The sequence below is a fragment of the Crotalus tigris genome, unplaced genomic scaffold (genome assembly GCF_016545835.1).
Source record: "Crotalus tigris isolate CLP2741 ecotype Arizona unplaced genomic scaffold, ASM1654583v1 scf7180000017625.6296891, whole genome shotgun sequence".
Taxonomy (NCBI): domain Eukaryota; kingdom Metazoa; phylum Chordata; class Lepidosauria; order Squamata; family Viperidae; genus Crotalus; species Crotalus tigris.
This window is the reverse complement of record NW_024096520.1, coordinates 4,630,730-4,651,698: the sequence shown is the minus strand read 5'-3', so window position 1 is coordinate 4,651,698 and position 20,969 is coordinate 4,630,730. Positions and strand designations below refer to the sequence as shown.

Genomic DNA, 20,969 nt, shown 5'->3' with positions numbered 1-20,969 from the left:
TCAAAACTTAGAAAAGGGAGCAGTGTAAATTCAGTAAATAATGTTTTAGAAATATATTAAAGCTGTTCACAAGAGGCAACTTTCAAGAACTTCTTAAGATTATGTGCAAATTTCTGATTTAAGGAAATATATTTTGGTACAATTCATGTTTCAAAGTCCGTGCTAAATTTAGCCAACATTTCAACTTGGCCTCATACTCTGTTTTAACTGTTCTTCTCCTCACTCTTTGAGTAGAAAGTTTCGTTGTGAGAAGAGAGAATGTCAGCACTTTTTAAAATGACAATCTTTCTGAACATTAACTATGATCCTCCTAATATCATAATCTAATTTGTAATTTTGGAATAAAAAAAGATCAAGAATATCTTATCACACCACTCCAGAATTCTTTAAAAGAAATTAGTTTTAGTTGATGAGTCCATTCTTCAACTTTCAGTCACATGCCAATATAGATGCTATCAGATTTTTCAAAGTTAACGGCATTTTACCTTCACTATTCAATGCTGATGCTTTCTTCATCTTATGTTCATCCCAGTAATGTCTCAAAGCTGCTATGAGTCGATGCAAGAAACACACCATATATTCTGGAGGACATAACACGGTCAGATTCTAAAGGCAAAAAAAGTGCAACAATCCTCTGCAGTTAAACTAACAGTTTCAGGAGTAATGCTAGATATCTCAGTTCACTTAAATATGAGTGATGCATATTACCCTTCCCTTTTTCCATTTCCACAAGAGGACATGCCTATTTCCCCACAAAAATTAGCATCTCTTTCTATTTGAAGTAGTGGAATTGTATCAGAAGACATGGGGGGAGGGGAGCAAGAGTCCAAAAGAATGCAGTATTCCTTGTACTGTCTGCTCTCAAAATAGGCACCACATAGTATTAAAGTGAATCTCTAAGGGACCTTCAAGTTCCCCTATCTGAGCATGACTATGAAAAAAGGGGAAAAAATTAACCAGAAATATTCCCTAACAATTCTCCAACAAATTATATATATATATCTACAAAAAACCCAATGGCTCCCTAGGACACACCATCTACCGGAAAAAAAACACACACCAAACGCTACTTAAACGCACAATCCCTAGAAGCAACTTACATAAAGAAGAACAAAAAGCACTCACCAACTTGAGGAAAGACAACAACATAATCATTCTCCCAGCAGACAAAGGCAACGCCACGGTAGTGATAAACACATCAGACTACCAAGCCAAACTATCCAACCTACTCCAAACCTCTAAACACAGACCCCACCACCTACCCGGAAAAAACCACCAAATCCAAAATAAAAGTCTCTGCCATCAGTGAAGAGATCCAGCAAAGAATCATACCCAGAGAGAAATCATCCAGATGCCCCAAGCTCTATGGCCTCCCCAAGATTCACAAAGAAGAAACATCACTCAGACCCATAGTCAGCTCCATAGGCTCACCTCTACAGAATCTTGCCAAATTTCTCACCAAACAATTTAAGCCCTACACAGAATCCATCTCCTCACACGTACAAAACTCACTCCACTTCATAGAAACAATAAAGAAACAAAACCTACAATCCAGCGACCTAGTTGTGAGCTTCGATGTCATATCCCTCTTCACCCAGGTGCCTATCAAAGAAGCCTTGACAGCTACCCAAAACAAATATAATCCCCTAAGCACATCCTAGATCTGACCAACCACTGCCTAACCAACACATACTTCATCCACAATGGACAAAGATACAAACAGATCGAAGAAGCACCTATGGGATCACCCCTCTCACCCGTCATTGCAAACCTATACATGGAACACTTCGAAACCAATGCCTTAGACAAATCTGAACACAAACCCAAACTCTGGCTCAGATATGTAGATGACACTTTTGTAATTTGGCCACACAGGAAAGAAAAACTGGACAACTTTCTCACACATCTCAACAGCCTACACCCCAAAATACAATTCACGATGGAAATAGAAGCTAACAACCAACTCCCCTTTCTGGATGTCCTAATCTACAAAAAACCCAATGGCTCCCTAGGACACATCATCTACTGGAAAAAAACACACACCAACTACTACTTAAACGCACAATCCCATCACCACCCTGCACAGATCAACTCCGTAGCCAAGACCCTCATCTCCAGAACCAAACACCTAGTCTACAAAGACATCTGAAAACTGAAATACACTCTCACAAACGTATTAATCTCCAACGGATTCCAAAGAAATACAATTACCAACCTAATCCAAAGGGAAACACCCCCCAAGGACCGAGACATAGAACAGTACAACGGCATCGCCCTCCTCCCACCACAGATAAAATCAACAAAATTCTCCACAAACACAATATCAAAACAGCCTTTGGCACCGACCAAAAAATAGCCAACATCTTAAGAAACCCCAAAGACATGATCCAGCTAGAAAACCAAGGAGTCTATGAAATACCATGCAAAATCTGCCCAGCCACATACATTGGACAAACTAATAGAAGAATAAATGCACGAATCACAGAACACAAGAACACAGTCAGAAAAGAAGAAAAAACTTCCTCCCTCTTCCAGCACCTCAAAGCTACAGGACATGAAATTGATTTTGAAGGAACCAAACTAATCTTCAAAACTGAACACCACAACAAGAGAATAATTATGGAAGCCATTGAAACAGAAAAACACCCCCACAACATGAATAAACATGACGATACCTACCACCTACCAGCCATTTGGAAACCCACCCTTATTGACAAATGAGTCCCTAACACAAAGAATGACACCAGACCCACACTCACGAAAACCACACAGGATGTCACCACCACACATCCACGCAAAAGGCAAACCCAAACCCACACTGATGATGAGGCATGACCACAAACCAGAAGCCAGACCACAGCTGCATCATTAGCCACTTTAAACCCCTCCAATCCATACATGAAGCAAACTGACACCCACCATGAAGATGAGGCACGACCACGAACGCAAAGCCGAACAACAGCAACGCACCTCACCATCTCAAATATCCCTGTAACTCAGACTAACCCGAGCACAACAAAGCCCCCACCCAAACAGAACACTCCACCATCCAATCAGAGCACAGCCATCCCCCCATCCAATCAGAGCACAGCCAAGCCTCTAACCAATCAGAACACACCTCCACCCAATCAGAACACAGCCAAGCTCCCACCCAATCAGTTCATACTCTCACTGGCAATTAAAAGGAAGAAACAGCTACAATCACACATTGCTCCTAGAACACGAAGCTGAAAACACCAGTCTGAAGGTGACGAATGGGACTTTGTTGAAACGTCACCAAGACATTCCAATTTTACGCGGGAGAAAACCCGAATAACCAAAGACCTACATACATACATACATACATACATACATATTTCAGAATTGCACATGAGTGGAATCCATAATATTTTTCCCCATGGCAGGAGTATTCCCAAGTCAAGTACTGTTGAGAATATTAACTCTAATATTGGCAGAAAACTAGAAACTGAACCTATGTCCCCTTTTTCTCTTAATAACAGACTAACAAAGTTGGAAGGGATCAGGCTTATACCATTTCAGACAAATGGCTGTCCGATCTCCTCTTCAAAAGCTCCAGTGTTGAAGCACCCATAACTTCTGATTGTTCTGATTAATTGTTCTAATTGTCAGGAAATTTCTCCTTAGTTCTAGGTTGGGTCTCTCCTTGATTAATTTCCATCCAGTGCTTCTTGTCTCCACAGTCTAATTCCCACAGTCATCCTCCTCATCTTTTAGAACAGATTTTAGGTAAAAACAGGGGAACATAGTAAAAAATATCTCCCCAAATGGACAGACTCTTCCATCTTTGGGGGGTCTTTTGCTAGAACCATTGTATATCATTTCTATTGTAATATAGATTGTAATATAGCAGTGGTTCTCAACCTGTGGGTCGGGACCCCATTTGGGGTCGAACGACCATTTCACAGGGGTCGCCAAACAACGCAGTCCACCATTTTTTTCCCTCTTTTCCTTAGCTGTACTACTCCCTTTTATTATATTGGCTTTTGAAAGCCAATAGAATAGACTCTCTTGAATAGAGTCTAATTCTATTGGCTTTCAAAAGCCAATAGGAATTGTCCAGGCTGTCTCTGCCCTGCTGAGTCCGCCAAAAGTCCCATTCTGCAAACGGTGCTGCACCAGTTGAGTAGTCCTCAACTTACGACTGGTTGGGGTCGCGGCATTAAAAAAGTTGAGAACCACTGTAATATAGGATTAAGCTACTGATGATTTGATTTAACTTTACTATGTGAAATGCTCACCTAAGATTCAACTACTCTAAAAACAATTAAGCTTCATTAGCATCTTTTCTGAACAATCAATATCCCAGACAGATGAATTAGCAGAGAAAATAGAACTGCAAGGAGCATCTGTTGGCATGTAAATTAAGGCACAATAATGTCCTTGCTAAAAAATATACTTCTGAGCAGCACAATCAAATATGCAACAATGGATGAAAAACATAATATTCTTCTTCTTCACTTACCCCTCGATTGCTGGCATTTTCCTGAAGAAACTTGCGGAATTTATTTAGAAAGATGTACCTGGAAGCTCCTCCCTGAAAAAAGAATCAATAACTGGTGTAGGGGAGTCCCATCGAGATTATGAAATATTTTAAAATCAGATTATTTTGTTTCAATTTTGGTCTTAAAGAACCTTAAAGAGCAATTTCATATTGTATTTTTATAATATGATAATTTTTATACTGACAGACTATTTTCTACTGTGACTTTTTGTTTTGTTTTTTTAAATGATAATTGTTTAAAATAATTTCAACTTGAAATTAATCATACACTTTGTGATACTATGTTCCAGTTAACATTTATTTTACTAAACTAGCTTCCAACAAATCCATGGGGAAGCAGGCAGAAAGTTGCAAATTGTGGTCATGTGACTTTGTGTTTAACAACCATGCAGGGCTTACTTAAAGACTGTAACAGGGACTGCTGTTATAAATCAGCCCAGTCACATTATTTTTCACTTTACGACTTTGGCATTTACAACAAAGCTGCTGGTCTGAACAACAGTCATTAACTGAGGATTACTTGTAATTTAAAAAATTCTGAACAGTGATTATACGAGGGAAATTCGGAAATAAACTTCCATTTGGGAAATTCGGAAATAAACTTCCATTTGGCTATCAATGACAGTCACTCGCAGGTACAGAATTTTTATTATACATATTAGAAAACTACAACATTACATTACTTTTTGACATAATCACCATTCAAACTGAGGCACTTGTCATAACGTCTAACGAGATTTGAAATTCCTTAGTAGTAGTCACTCAGCACTCAGAACTGCTTCCAAAGTTCTTAAGTGCATCTAGCGGTGTGCGGGCGAACATTATCATGAACCAACACCACACCGGAAGTCAGTACGCCCCGATGCTTTTTATGGATGGCTCGTCTGTTTTTTCATAACGTTTCATAGTAGACTTCTGAATTGATGGTCGAACCATGCTCCATGAACTTCACCAGCAGTACTCCTTTGGCATCTTCATATTTGGCAGGATTTTCTATGGCACCACTTCCAGTGTGATGTTGGTTCACAATAATGCTCGCCCGCACACCACTAAACGCATCCAAGAACCTTTGAAGCAGTTCCGTTGCGATGCTTTTGATCACATACCCCCATAGCCCAGATTTGGCACCGTGACTACTACTAAGGAATTTCAAATCTTGTAAGACGTTATGACAAGTGCCTCAATTTGAATGGTGATTATGTTGAAAAGTAATGTAATGTTGTAGTTATATTAATGTGTATAATAAAAATTCTGTATCTGCAAGTGTTGATAATAAAACAGAGGTTTATTTTTGAATTGCCCTCATATTAAATATTACAAAAATCGAATAATATAGACTAAATTTTTGTATTCTTCAACATGATTTCAAACAAGATTCCTTAAAAAAACCTGTGTCATATATGCTACTATATTTAACCTGAAGAGACCTAACTAAAAACACTCATTTATTCTGAGCAGCACTAATTCTTAATGTTTTTATTTAATGTTAGAATTTAATATGACTGCAGCCTGCAGTTAATAGTCAGATTCAATGGAAAGGGCAAACAACATACTTTAAAGCAAATTTATTACCTGGATGCTAAATCAAGCATTAGCAAGATATATCCCTCAAAATCAAGTAAGATATTAGATTTGTTTAACAAAGTAACTGTATGTTCCTGCAATAAGGACTCTCAATATCTCATTAAATTAATCAATGTTTTATGAAGCTAACAGCAAGGAGTATGGAGCTGCATGGATATACATAGCTTTTAGTTCTTAAAATACAAGCAAAGAAAGGAAAAACTATAGTACAATAGCATAAAGCAAGTTTATATTCAGAATTACTGCAGCCATTCAGTTATTTAAACTGGCCTTACCACACCATGATCTTTATTATTTAACAACAGCTTCAGTATCTGCACTTGGAGTTCTTCCACCACTACGAAAGAAAAAATAATATAACTTTTAGAAACATTGGGTGAGTCCATCACCATGTTCATGAATTTATTCAAGTCTTATATAGAAACTCTAGAAAGAAAACCAGCCCATTTACATTATTTCATTATTCTCCCAAAAGATTACTAAAAGTTTTAGTAGGCTGCTCCAGATAACCTTGAGAAGAGGAGAACTGAGTTGATCAGTATTACATTTGGGAGTATGAAAGCAAATAAAATTGACAGCATTGCAATATCCAGCTTCGGTTTGTACATTTTCTTTGGGATCAAGCTATGATTCATACCGGTAGGTATTGATCACGGTGATTTCAAGCCTTAGACACCAATACAGGTGTATTAACTGAGGGACAACAGCCTTGCATGTGACCTCTAAAATCTTTCATTCTTAATGTGATCAAAAGAGAAAATTATTTAAAACCTGAAAATTTAAAACATCACACAAATAGCTAGATTTAATGTAATTAACTGAAATGTAAATAATGTAATAAATTCTACTTATTCTATCCATGTATAGCACATATGCCACCCAAATGCCAACTGAAGCCTTCAGCCCATAAAAAGTTGCATAACTCTGATCTACAATGCCACGAAAATCCAAATTTCATACACCAATTATTGTACCTTCAATGCGTTTTTTAAGCCGCTGGCACCCTCTCTCATAAGCTCGCCTCCTCAGTCTCTCTTCAGAACTCTCATTCTTTATCTCTTTAGTCTCTTTGCCCTGCATTTAAAGAAGGCAGCAACAGAATTATAAACCTGCTTTATAAACACTGAATATAAAGTACTCAAATCATTCAAAGACAGTGGGGAATTGGGCTTTTAAAAAATTTCTACCAACAAAACATGATTAAAAAAGAGGATGGATCGGAAAAGCTTGGAAACAAGAGCTAAAACAGCTGATAAGAGACAATAACCATCCCCAAAGTGCTTCACTATCAACTCTATAATTTTATTATGTTCAGAATATATCCTGATAAAGTCTGAATCACAGGTGTTAAGGCCACTGTGTCATTCCCTGCTTATATTCTTCACCTCCTTGTTGAAGCGATTTGGCCACCAGGTGGTGGGTATCAACTCCTGTAAGCCAGCCTCCTCCACACGCAAAGGGGACTTGATGTAAAAAAATACAACTGAGCGAAGAACATCAAATCTGGAAGGAATTAAGGAAATTTGGTAGTAATTCAAGACAAGTGTATCTGTCAATCTAAGTGAAAAAGAAACCTGAAGTGAGTTAAAATAATTTTGCACACCAAAAGTTTTCCTGAAATCAGCTCTGTAAGGCATTTGAAATTAAGCTATGAACTGAAATATGCAAATATTTGGTTCTATATGGACTCATTCTAAATAAAGTAACTAATCCAGCCGAGCCTTCTGAGAGAAAGCCAATTCCTGAATCAGGAATCTAGAGAGTCTAGAGAGCTCAGATTTCCAGCAATAACTTGGAGCATATCTAAGAGTTAAGCTAGCTGCACAAATAACCTGATCTAATAGAAGGAAGTTTCCTATATAGCACATAAAGCGGTCTTAAATGCAATTAAAAAAGAATTCTCCAGCTAAAAACACCAGAAATTATTTCCTATTTATTAATAGAATAAAACTGTACACAAACTCTCCAGCAGAGGAACTTGTTACATTTTCTCAGGTCATGTTTCAATTAAACTCCATCACACAGATCTAAAATTCAAACAGCTGTTCTAGTCAAAGAAAGAGACTGCCTCCAAGAGTTTTTAGTTTGCCTGTGTCACTGACTGAATGTCAATGGTGTAGCCCAGGGGTAGGCAACCCAAAACACTCAAAGAGCCACTTGGACCTGTTTCCCACCAAAAACAAAACACCGGGAGCCGCAAAACGCTTTTGATATCTAAAATGAAGATAACACTGCATATATCCTTTTTTACCTTTATTATAGGTGTGTGTGTGTGTGTGTGTAATACACACACACACATACATACATACATACATACACACACACACACACATTAAAAATAAAAGTAAAAATATGACTCTTGGGAATATCCATACCATTAAAACAATGATCACCAAGAGAATGCTTTAAGAGAATAAAATTACATACACACAAAGGTAAAAAAAGGATATATGCAGTGTTATCTTCATTTTAGATGTCAAAAGGGTCTCTCTCTCTCTGTCTGTCTCTCTCCCTCCCTCCCTCCCTATCTGCCCTTGGTCTGCCACTCCTCTTCCCCCACTCTCTTTCTTTCTCTCTCTCTTTCCTCTCTCTCTCTCTTTCTCCCCCCCCCTCCTATCTGCTGCTCACCTGGCAAGCTTCAAGCTGTTGTCCAACAAGCTAGGGGTGGGCAATCTCGTCTCTTTTATGACTCATGGACTTCAACTCCCAGAATTCCTGAGTCAGCCTAGCTGGGCTAGCTAGCTCTCTCCTGCCCTTCCTGCTTCCTGCTTCCTGCAGAGACGCAGCAAAGGGAGGAGCTCCGTCCAGAAAGCTTTTCAGCTCCTCGGAGAACACTGTGAGTGCACTCTCTTGTGTGTGTGATATATATATACACACATACATACATACACACACACACAGAGAGAGAGAGAGAGAGAGAGAGAGAGAGAGAGAGAGAGAGAGAGAGAGAGAGAGAGAGAGAGAAGCAGGGAAGCGCAATGGCCTCTCTCTGTCTCTGTCTCTCTCTGCAAAGGCAGAGGAGGCTGGGAGCCACAGGGGAAGGCTCAAAGAGCCGCATGCGGCTCCGGAGCCGCAGGTTGCCGACCTGTGGTGTAGCCCTCTAACCCAGGGGTGTCAAACTGCCGGCCCGCGGGCTGGTTTCATCATACCAGAGCTGCGCCCACCCCACTGCCGGCAATGGCAAAAAAGCTCCGATACGTTGCGCGATGTCATGTGACGTTGCGAGTTTGACATGTCTGCTCTAACCGCAACAAAAATCAGCTTATGATAGTTTTCACCATGGAATATTTAAAGAATTGTACCAGTTTTATTTGATATTTATACGATGATCAAGAATTAGGTGTCAGTTAATGTGGCTTCAGTAGACAATTCCAAATTATTTATTACAATAAAAAGCCAATGCAAATTAGATTTTATTTAAAAACACATGTAAGTGATGTATACTATAGAATGTCAAATTTCTTTAGATGTGTGCTGAAGAAAATCTCAACGTGATTATTTCCTAGGAGACCCTGAAGTAATAATGTAGAACTCAATGAAAATGCCAGTGTGGAATAGGAGTAGAAATGTAACAATCCACTGTAGAGTTCAATTTCAGAAATAATTATATCATGTATGCTTTTGGGAAAAGTAAAGAAAAAAATTCAGAAAAAATATTTTTTTCAATTTAGAAAATTAATACTACTTATAAGCAAAGCCAAATGTTTATAAATATGTAAATTAGTAGAAGCACAAAAAAAGGAGAAAGTTAGAAATTGAATAGCCTTTTTCTTTTTTCATTCTAATTCTCCAATTTGCTATGTTCATATTTTTAACATGCACAAATATTATTAAGTAACAGTGCACTGGAGAATGTAGGAGGAGGAGTGACAGAACCTCAGGATGGAGTCAAAAGAGTAATCAGCCTAGAATCTCTACATAGCCACAGACCAAGTCCAAGTCCAACCTCTCTTGAATTCCACTGACCCTTATCGAACATCAACCTGATGCTAACTGTTAAAGTAGTTTTTTGTGCATAGGTATCATTTGTAACAAAATAGTTTAATTGGAAGTTCATATGTGGTTCTGATCTTTCATGCCTGTGAGAGACCTTAATACCACCTTCAGACAAAAAGCTTTTTTGCACAACAAATACTTTGATGCAACTTGCAATAGTTTTCTGGATGAGAAAGCTAAATAAACTTATACTACTAACATTGAAGTTTTAAATCGTAATGAATACTGCTAAAATACCTCTTTTTTATCTTTAATGAATGGTTTAAGTTATATAAACATTAATCTTTAATCAATACTGAAAATTACCACTGTATAAAAATATATTTTACAAAAATATAATAAAAAATAAAGAGACAAAAATTAAACCTAAAGCACCACAGAATCCAATTAGGTATAACAGCTGAAAGGAATAGGAAAAGGTTACTACTTCATTTCCTAATTAAGGGCTTCCCAGGATATCTGGCTGTCCAATTAGGAGACAGAGTGCTATAGGCTGTTGATCCTAACTAGATCAATCATTAAGAAACATGGGAAAGTTGAGATAAAACTGCACCATAAGGACACAGCTCTCCCTAGCACTGTGCAGTAATTAGTGCATTCAATAGTTTATTGCTCTGAGGTCAAGAAATGGGAGCACTGTTAGAAGACCTGTAGGACCAAGTTAGGGAGAGATGATTTTGGACAAAATCTACCTATATGATTAAGAATCAACAACTGGGTGGCACACAATCAGTAAACAGTTCAAGATGATAATGATTTAGTACTTAAATAGGGTGGGGAGACAGCATTATAATAAAGTTGAAGTAAAACAATCTAATCTGTTATAACTACTTATGGAAATTTTAAGATAAAAAAGGGATAAATATTCTCCAAAGATTTCCTATCACAGCAATATTCCTCAAAAGTGAAGGGAAACAAAATAAGGGTAATATAAGGGAAGCAATTATCAAACTTTCAATTGCTTAGGCATTCCTTGACTAGAATCTTGTCATTTCCTCATGCTCCAAGGATTCTGCCCCAATATTTATATCTCAAACTTCAAAGAATGCTTCCTGAAATACATTTATAAATTAGTTGTCAATGACAGAGCTTACCAATGCTTGATTCAGTAGAAATGCTTCAGAATTTGCTTGATTCAACAGAAGCACAAATGCAGCACCTGTCTATGGCTCAACTAAAGCACTCACATATGTTTCCAGGATTGTGACATAATTCTGAAAACAGGTATGCTGATTTAATGAAATGGAAACAGATTCTGTATTTGGCTCTCATACACTGAACACACACACTTCTGAACTCAATCTGAACTAATGCATGGCCTCATCAACAGTTAATTATTTTTTGAAAAATAACTCACAAAACAGGAGGACACTATTTTACATTTAACACTGCCTATACTTGGAATAATCTGATAATGTCAGTGAATAAGCATCACTGAGAAATCTAAACAACTATGCACAATATATAAAGAAAGGATACAAGACATTATGGAGCAAGTATTTCCTGGATTTTTCATGTTTTAGGATAGCAATAGTAAGGCGAAGATAATGGATCTGGGCAGAAAAAAAGAGGAAAAAGGACAATCAGTTTATAGAGACCAGTGCAGGTAATCCTTGACTTATGACTATAATGATAGTTCATAGTTATAACAGCTGGAAAAAAACACTTATAACCTGCACTTGCACTCATAGCCATTGCACCACTCAATTTGGGGGCTTGGCAACCTGTCTGCATTTATGGCCAGTTGCACTGTGCAAATCATATGAATGTGATTTGTGACTTTTCTTGCCTCTTTCCAGCAAAATGCACCATTGGGTAGCTGGATTTGCTTAACAGTTGTATATGATTAATAACAACCACTGTAAAAATTGTCATAAAATCAGGCCTGATTTATGACCACAATGACTTACTACAGAAATTCCAGTTCTAATTGTGGTCATAAGTTGAGGACTACCTGTAACCTAGAATTCTTAAATGATTTAGAACATTCTTCTCCAAACTGATCCCTGATGCAAGTTGTATTAATTGCTATAATCACTAGGTAACATGACCACTCATAGCAGTATGTTGACATCCAACACATTTGGTAGGCCCCAAGTTGAGATTTACAACTCGTAAGTTTGTAATCAGGGCGAAAAATCTGTCTCTCATGCTGTCTTTGGTATCAAGAATTTTTTCTGGTATGTGACAAAATAATATCACTCACCTGTAAGCCAAGATCAGGAACTATGGGAGAAAAGCGGTATGCTCTGAGCAGGGACATCAACAGCTGCTTGAGGCATTCGTGAACTTCATAATCCTGAAGAAAAGAAACAGAAGACATTTACCCTAAGTAGCCCTAATGGAGAACAGAAGCAGCCCAGAGTTATTAGAATGCAAAAGACAGAATGAAACTCACCTCCATGAGAAGCCACATAAGATCCAGTAACTGCTGAATAAGAGGATGTGCTTCTACAGCTCCTCCCCCTTCCAAGATTCCAAGCAGGAAACTCATGAGCACATCTTCCACTAAGTACACTTTGCACTGTACAAAAAGAGTCCTTAAAGTAGCAGAACTGAGAATGACCACCATACAGACCAAATCCATAGTGACACAAAAATTAAACCTATACCCATGCTGCAGTTTCATGAGAGTTCATTAAAAAAAAAAGAATCCTGGGATGTCGTGAGAACTGTAGGTGCAATCTGCTCCACAGATTACTGCTTTCCTCAGTTAGTCTAGTAGTGCCATATTTCTAAAATAGTACAATTCTTCTCCTACAATGTTCCAGATACATATACAACTTTTGTAAAGAACACTGTTCCTTCCCTAGGCCAGGGATGGCGAACCTTTTAGAGACCGAGTGCCCAAACTGCAACCCAAAACCCACTTATGCATTGTCGGGTGCCAGGTGGGTGTGGCCCATTGGCTGGGTGCGGCCAACTGGGTGGGTGTGGCCCATTCAGTGGGCATGGCTGTGGTGGTAACGGCAGACTGGGTGGAACTAAAAAGTTCAATCAATCAATTCCAACTTTGCAAGATCTTTTTTTTCCCCGTAAGTTGAAATTGGCTGATTGACTGAACCTTTTTTTTTTACACACGGCAGCGGAGGCCTAAAGCGAAAAAGTTTTATAAAACCCAGCTGAAGGCCTAGGACTGGGGCGATGGCGCGCATGCCCTGTGCCATAGGTAATAGACCAGTGGTTCTCAACCTGTGGGTCGGGACCCCATTTGGAGTCGAACGACCATTTCATGGGGGTCGCCAAACAAGGCTGTCTGCCATTTTTTCCCCTTTTCTTTGGCCACGCCCCTGGCACCCGGTGATGTATAAATGGTTGGGGGTCACCACAACATGGGGAACTGTATTATGGGGTCGCGGCATTAGAAAGGTTAAGAACCGCTGTAATAGACCTACGCACAAGGCATCACTGCCCTAGGCAATAGACCTACGCACAAGGAGAAAATACAGCCCTTTTGCTGATGAACAAGATGTAATTCCTTCCTGGAATTAGTTAAGTTGGAGAGGGGAGTTTTGTGCTACAGTTTGAAGGTGAGGGTATTTTCTTAATTAAAAAATACATAATAGCACTGCTTCTCTTTATTTAGGCACTTCATATATAAAGAACAGCACAAGGTAAATTGTATAACTTCACAAAGCTGGCTTCTTTTTTGAGAATGAAACTGGCTGGCAACAGACCTCAAAATATAGGAAAGAAGAATAAATAAAATCCAAAATTATATTCAGAACCTTATAACTCACCACTTTAACTGAAACATATTCCCCATAACCTTCTGAAAAGCAGATCATAAAGCCCACGAGTAAAGGAAGAGGACCCGATCTTTTCTTGATCCCAATAATTCAGACATTGATTGGAAAGGATAAAAGTTCAGTTGCAAAGACCATATTCTGAGGTTTAACCTGCAGCAAATCCACATGGAACTAGAAAATATGCCTAAAATCATGGAAAATTACTAATAATCAATGTAGATGGGGAAGGCAAATTTGTGTTCGCCACGTATCAATTCTCATAATCCGTGATTAGAATTTATGGGTATTGATATCCAAAATAGGTTTCTATTTTGCTCTCTCTGGAGATATCATGGAAAAATGCAACATTCTGTGTCACAGTGTGAATGATCTCTGCAACTGAATAAACAAACACAAGTTCACTACTATATTAGGTAGAAAATCCTACACTGAAAGAAATCTTAAGATATAAACTGAGGAAACTTACCATAAGAGGGGCAAAATTATTAAAAATGTGTGCCAGAGTGATGAGTATTGTTGGTTCCCCCTGGAGTTGCCAGGTGGAAGAGTCCCTTTCTACCAGCTTCCCTTCCTGAAAGAGAAAACATTCAGGATTGCACAACTTGTTACATAGATCCTTAATTTACATGAATTTTCTTAAGGAAGTCCTTGAAACAGGTCTCTAATTCAGAAATACAGGATAGTTCCTTACAAAGGAAACAAGTTCATTATCCTGACAAATCTGGCATTATCTAGATACTATATAGTGGTTACTTGAAAGATTTTGACCCTGTAGTCCCAATACTAGATGATGCCATTTGAAAGATTACTATGTGCTATATTTCTTTGAGTTCAGCAATTCCCTTGCACCTAATGCTGTTCATTATTATCTGCTATTTGCAGGGGAAGAACAGATGAAATGCTGTTACTATTACATACAGCATAACACGTTACCCAGCTTTACATTCCCCCCCCCCCCAACTGAACTAAATGCTGCAGTAGAGTTTCCGATTCTGTCCAGAGGCTGTGGGGGATCTGAATGGGGAAGAGCAGGCTAGCAAATCTAAATGGCTGTTGACTTTTGGATCCTCTGGATCTCTTATTCCAGGTAAGATTGTGGTACCCTCCCCTCAGGAGGTTGTGGAATCCTCCTGAATTCATAGCTCCTGCTTGAGGAACATGTGGCAGCTGTGGCCAGGAGGGACTTCATACAAATTCATCTTCAGTACCAGATGTGCCTTTTCTTAGACTAGGAGCCCATCTTAAGGTCACTTACACTTTAATTTCCTGAATGGGTCACTGCAATGCAGTTTACATGGGCCTGTCCTTGAAGAGCATCTGGAAGCTGCAGCTGGTACAGAATGCAGCAGAATGGAGAGTTATGAACAGCTTTGGTGTGTGCATGTTGCATTTTCTCGCATTCTCCTGCATTGTTTGCCAGGTGCAATTTAAGAATATCTGCATGATCATCTCCTTAGACCCAGCAGAGTCCTGTTAGTTCAAAGAAATCTATAGGAGCTAGGAAGCAGTTGCTGAACACCATTCCCCCCCAAGAATAGATTGGTACACACCGAACCAGTCTTTCTGAAGGCTTTTTTATGGTTGTGTTCCCACAAGACTGCATAACCTATAGGAGTTGGAGCCTTTGATGTGCTATGTGGTTTAGACTGGTTTGGTCTTTTGACTACTGCTATTTTACTTTGTGTTCTGTATTATTCTAGCCTGCTGTAAGTTGCCCAGAGCTGTTTTGTGGAATGGACAGCTATATACATTGAAGATTTTACTTGTTTCATTTCATTAGATTTAACAAATTAAATACAGGATGGTAGCATGCTTCCCCATTATTCACCATCATTCCAAAAACCCATCTAATTTGAACCTTAGGCATTTCCTTTTCATCTTACTAATATTTCAAACTCCAAATATAATTCCACAGAGCCTGCATATGTGTAGCAAAGGGACATTTATCATACTCATTTTCATTTTTGATATACACATGTGTACACTTGAAGATAAGAAAGCTTTATCTTCATAAAATAAGACAAATGCTGTTTTGTTGTGTTATGAGTGTTCTATTACTTCATTCTTTGAAAGTGGCTGAAAGAGCTTTGGTTGAATAACATAAATATTTATACACTACACACACCTAAATAAAATAAATTTAACTAAGTTTTTGATAGAACAACGTCTAAATAAATAAAGTAACACTGAAAATACAATCTTACCAAAACATCTACTTTAATAACATTGTTGAGGTATCCCAGGAGCTTGTGAGCTTTCATCAGATCTGCAGCTGGCTTATCCTGTAAGGGCTGATATCCCTCCACTGGATATGTAGGGAATTATTAAGAAATATACTGGAAAGCAATTTACTACTTCGAAGTTTCTAAATGCCTGGCCCAGAAAGAGGCAGTATTTCAATGGGCAAGGGCAGCCCTTGGTTCTCTAGGAGAGAAGCAAAGTCCATAAAGAGCAATAATGCCTTACAAGTATGACTGCATCATGCAGTGGGCAAGGGAGATATTTCCCGAGGTTTTTTTTTTCTGGATTCAATTTTTAGATAGTTGCTATTCTTATTTTTTTAATTGCCAAGTGTATTTTAGGCACACACTATAGCAGGGGTGTCAAACTCAATTTCATTGAGGGACGCATCAGTATTGCGGTTGCCCTCGGGGGGCCGGGTGTGTGCGGCCTACTGGGTGGGCATGGATGGAGTGGGTATGGCCTACTGGGTGGGCATGGCCAGCTCTACATCGTTCGTGACAAGGGTGCCTGTCAGGGCCTGGGCAGGAGTGGGATAGATCTGAGGGTCTATGGCAGAAGGGACTGGGGCAAGCGCCAAGGCACGGTCCATTTCTTCATTCCTCACAAAGGGTGACACCTCTCCAGCATGCACCCAGGGGGCGGGGCCGACATAGCAGGAGCTGATTCCTCGCTGTTTCCAGATGGCCTTGTGGAGCTAAGACTGAATGCGTTTCAGCATAGATGGCCACCACAAAATTATACATTGGCTCCTGGCTGGCCTGGGCCAGGGCCAAGGCAGAGGGGGCCGTTCCTTCACTGTTTCCAGGATGGCTTCGCGGGCCACATGAAACCACTTTGCGGGCCGCATCTGGCCCCCAGGCCTTGTGTTTGACATGTCTGCACTATAGTGTTTGTGTCTTCCCATCTTAAGGAGCAAATGGGAACTGAAAACAAATAGGATTAATTTTACCATTATCCTTATGAGTCTCTTTTTTTCCTTAAAGCTCCACATATTAGAAGGGGGGAAAAATCTGGCACAACATCTTAATCAAAAGCATGAGATGAAATCCCCTACCTAAATTTCAGCTCAGGTAAAAACTTATTAGATGTTCCTCAATTAAAAAACAAACCTTATATAGTTATTCTTCAGTTTTACTGAGTAACAAAAGTAAAATATGTTCAAGATGCATTAAGAAAATATTTTTTTTCTAGGTATTATAACTGTAAGATTCAATGAATCACTGAAAAGCTAACATGAACACGAATAAAGAAAAATAAAACATTTTAGATATTGACATTTCTCAGGAAAAAATTTTCCACTGTTTGGTTAAAACTTTTTAAAGGATATCGGAGTGGGCGGCTGCCAAAGTTAAAGGCAACGGATTCCTTGAATGACAGACTGATGGCAGGGAAATAGGCCATGCCGGAGCCTCTTGAAATATTATCAAAAGCTGTCCCCAGAGACACACCATTCCTGAGGGGGGAAAAAGGAAAGAATTTTTTTTATAGTTCATACAATTTGTCATAAAGTATTTACATGGCAGTCATAAGAAAAATGCAGAAGTATTCAAAGCCATGTAGCATCTCCCCCCCCCCCAAGAAATATAAAACAGATTCTACAGCCTAAGGGCAGAATTTGCTCACCCATTGCTATGATCCAGACCTGGATTTTATCTCCAAAGGTAAATTCTTGCCAGAGCCCTAAGATTATATTCAGTCTCAGAATGCCACCAAATGATTCAGACCTATGCTATTTTCTCTGCAGAAGCATATGTGTCTAAAGAACAAGCCATTCTATAATCACTTGGCACAACTGTCGGAACAATCCATTTAGATTATTGCTTAACTTTTAGCTTTCTCAGTATTATTAAGTTGGGGATTCTGCATTAAGGGAATCTATTCTTATTTTTAGTTGCTGCATCAAGTATATCAGATTTCCTAAGAACTGTATAGTGGCATATGTATTTAATGGAAGGCAGAACTATCGTCATCAGAGTATACTGCTAAGATTAAACCAAGTAACTAAATTTGCTTGCTTTCCACTTCTTTTTTCTATTTAAATCCATAAGATCATAGGTCAGAAGCCTTGTCTTTCAATCTTGTATAACTCTTAGAAAAGATTTAGGCAATTTCTTCCGATGGCAAAGTTCAAGGACAAAATGGGTTTGTGCCTCTGTAAGGCTAAAGGCTCCTATTTTGCATCTTAAAATGTGCCCCTAAAAACCAAAACATGCAGGCCAAAAAGTTTGGCTCACTAACTCAATGACATCACCAGCCAGAGGCCAAATAAAGCCATATTTTTTAAAAAGTATGATTCCTGATCACTAAATATTACCTATCATTGCCCTTCACACATAGTATTCCAGTGAACATTCTGCTATATAGCTACAGTTCTCTGTAGATTTTAGATGATACAATGCTATAGATAACTGCAGTAAATAAGATCGGCTTCTCATATAGAGTGGCCTATTCAGTGAAGCCTCACAGGAATCATATAAGAATTGCCAGTCACATGGATTACTTAACTTTAATATCAATTCATGTTTTATGTCTCACACGGGATTGAAAGAAAGCTTTTACCAATTTTATCAACATATAGTAGAAATTCCTGCTCAAAAATAATCTGTACCAGTTTCTATGACAGAACTTGAATACAGCACGATATGACCTTTTACTAATTCTACTTTACAGAGAAGTATTATGGTGAAGTGGGGAAAAAAACCTTGTTACAATATTGTTTATGATCTCAGTGAATATATTTAGTACATGTGATGCTGAAATGTTGTAACACTGCTGTAACAAGTGACACGCAGGAGATTTTGAACACAATACTTACAAACAGAAAGAAATGTTTCCCTCATCAAGGTCTATTAAACAGCTGACAATGTCTCCTGCTGCCCAAGACTGGAAGAAGAAAAGAGTTTTTCTGAAAACATGTAAACAGTATTCCCTCATGGTTATTTTCAAATTTATTAAACATGCATGCCTCCTTGACTACATTATCTTTCTGCTTCATATCCCACTCTATAGCCCAATCTTATTTCCTATCCAATCTGAGAAATATAATAAACTATACCCTTCTGTTCTGCAATATGGAATGAAGTTGAGCTACATACTCAACTACTACTTTCCAAGATCAATAAAATAATTAGGGACACTTACTTTCCCATAGTTAGTTGTAGTCACATTCCACTTGCGCACTCGATTCCCATCATAAGCATATGAATCTGGTGTGTCCCCAACTCCTTCCTTTGTAAGAACCAACCAAGAACAAATTTTAACCAAAGTATTTGGATTATTATCTCATTTTGTATTCTCATACCATACTTTTTCAATAATCTCTTGTCAGTATCTCACTACAAGAGGTCAGATGTTTAAAATATGTTTTAAGCTTTAACTTAGTATTTCCCTTTTGTTTACTAGCATAACATGTCCAGAACAAGAGTAGAAAGGTTAGCTTAAGACTAGAATATTCCATCACTTGTCATTAATGTTTTTTAAACATTTTGTTGCAACGATGCTTCTCCCTTTCCATAAATTATTGTCAGTGTCATATGGAAAAATATTAAGAAACACAAATTACAGACCTCAACATAGGGTAAACACATAGATTTCTCAATACTGCCCCAGACTTTGAAATACAACAAGTATTTGTTTAATAATATTTAGAAAGAGTGGCAAGACTGCGTATGCAATGCTGTAACATTACCTCTTGATTGAACCGACAATTGAGAGTGCACCAGCCAATCTGCATGAGACCTTGGGATGAAACCAGTACCTCATAGATCCATTTACCTAAAAGGGAATGTAAGTGACATGCAGCAAAGTTCCATTTAGATTGCAATTATTTGTCAAGTATCACAAACACTTAAGGAATCCTAAAGGAATTCCAAAGGATAAATCCATTTTTCCTTTTCCAAAATCCCTTGTTTTTTATAAGCATTATTTATTAGCTGTAGAATAAAAATAATTTTGGGATAGTAATACTTCATTGTCAAAAGTTTCTTGCAAAATAGCTAAGACATCTGTAATACAAAAATTCAAGTCAGAGATTAGTTGGAGAATAAATTCTCATTTTAATCTGTTTGCTACATCTGTCTTCCAACTTGAATCAGTATCTTTCCAAGGTTGCCCTACTTTATTCTTACCTTTATATACACAGGTAGTAGCTCTAATAGAACCAAAGTTACTATGCCCAATCACCTAATACAAGAAACAAAGAAAAGGGATTGTCACAAGGGTTTCACTGTACTTTATTTCAGGAGAAAGAACGTTAAAGTATTGTGTTACTTACAAAGACCCAAATCTCAAACTACTAGTGAATTCTCTCCCCTAAAATCAGTAGATGTGCAAGTATGATGTCTACTTCCTAATCTCATGTTTTTCCAAACAAATATCTAGTGATAATGTGAGAAAGCTACTCCTGCAGATGACACAACATGTATTAGACTACAATCAAACCATGTAAAAACTTTAACAATCAATGTGAACTATTAGCCTAAAACTATCAGAAAGGATGATAAAATACAAGTGCATATGGATGGTTCAGCATGTGATTCTAACAACCAACAGAAAAACCAAGAGTAATAAATGACCTTTATAAAGAAAGAATGATAATGTCTTCTGTTTTCAGGGCAACTTAGTTGACTGCTTGGATTGGTAATATAAGCGATACATGACTACCTTGATGTATAGGCTCAGTGGAGAGGTGGATTTGTTTCTTCTTCCTCAGATAAGAAACTGAATTTAATGAGCAATGTGAGGGACGAAAAAATTCTCAAATAAAACCAAGTTTTTTTAAAAAAAGTATTATCAACAGCACACAGAAACAGTAGAAACTAATTCTCCAAGGGAATGAAAAAGAAGAGTTTAAATGGAGAGCAACAAAGAATATC

General features: G+C 38.1%; 1 protein-coding gene across 3 annotated transcripts in view; it reads right to left on the bottom strand.

Moving 5' to 3' along the window:
* The window catches only part of RNF123 (ring finger protein 123), a 116,471-nt gene that overhangs the window by 82,776 nt on the left and 12,726 nt on the right, over nt 1-20,969 (bottom strand). For all 3 annotated transcript variants that reach the window (XM_039334025.1, XM_039334027.1, XM_039334026.1), the window contains 15 exons: nt 20,223-20,277; nt 19,784-19,869; nt 19,237-19,323; nt 18,911-18,978; nt 17,423-17,548; nt 16,056-16,164; nt 14,318-14,422; nt 12,501-12,626; nt 12,309-12,401; nt 11,582-11,655; nt 7,492-7,609; nt 7,081-7,180; nt 6,382-6,443; nt 4,484-4,555; nt 486-606 (listed from right to left, as the gene is read on the bottom strand). In XM_039334025.1, coding sequence (XP_039189959.1) covers nt 486-606; nt 4,484-4,555; nt 6,382-6,443; nt 7,081-7,180; nt 7,492-7,609; nt 11,582-11,655; nt 12,309-12,401; nt 12,501-12,626; nt 14,318-14,422; nt 16,056-16,164; nt 17,423-17,548; nt 18,911-18,978; nt 19,237-19,323; nt 19,784-19,869; nt 20,223-20,277 — 1,402 coding nt within the window. The remainder of the gene's footprint in view (nt 1-485; nt 607-4,483; nt 4,556-6,381; nt 6,444-7,080; nt 7,181-7,491; nt 7,610-11,581; nt 11,656-12,308; nt 12,402-12,500; nt 12,627-14,317; nt 14,423-16,055; nt 16,165-17,422; nt 17,549-18,910; nt 18,979-19,236; nt 19,324-19,783; nt 19,870-20,222; nt 20,278-20,969) is intronic.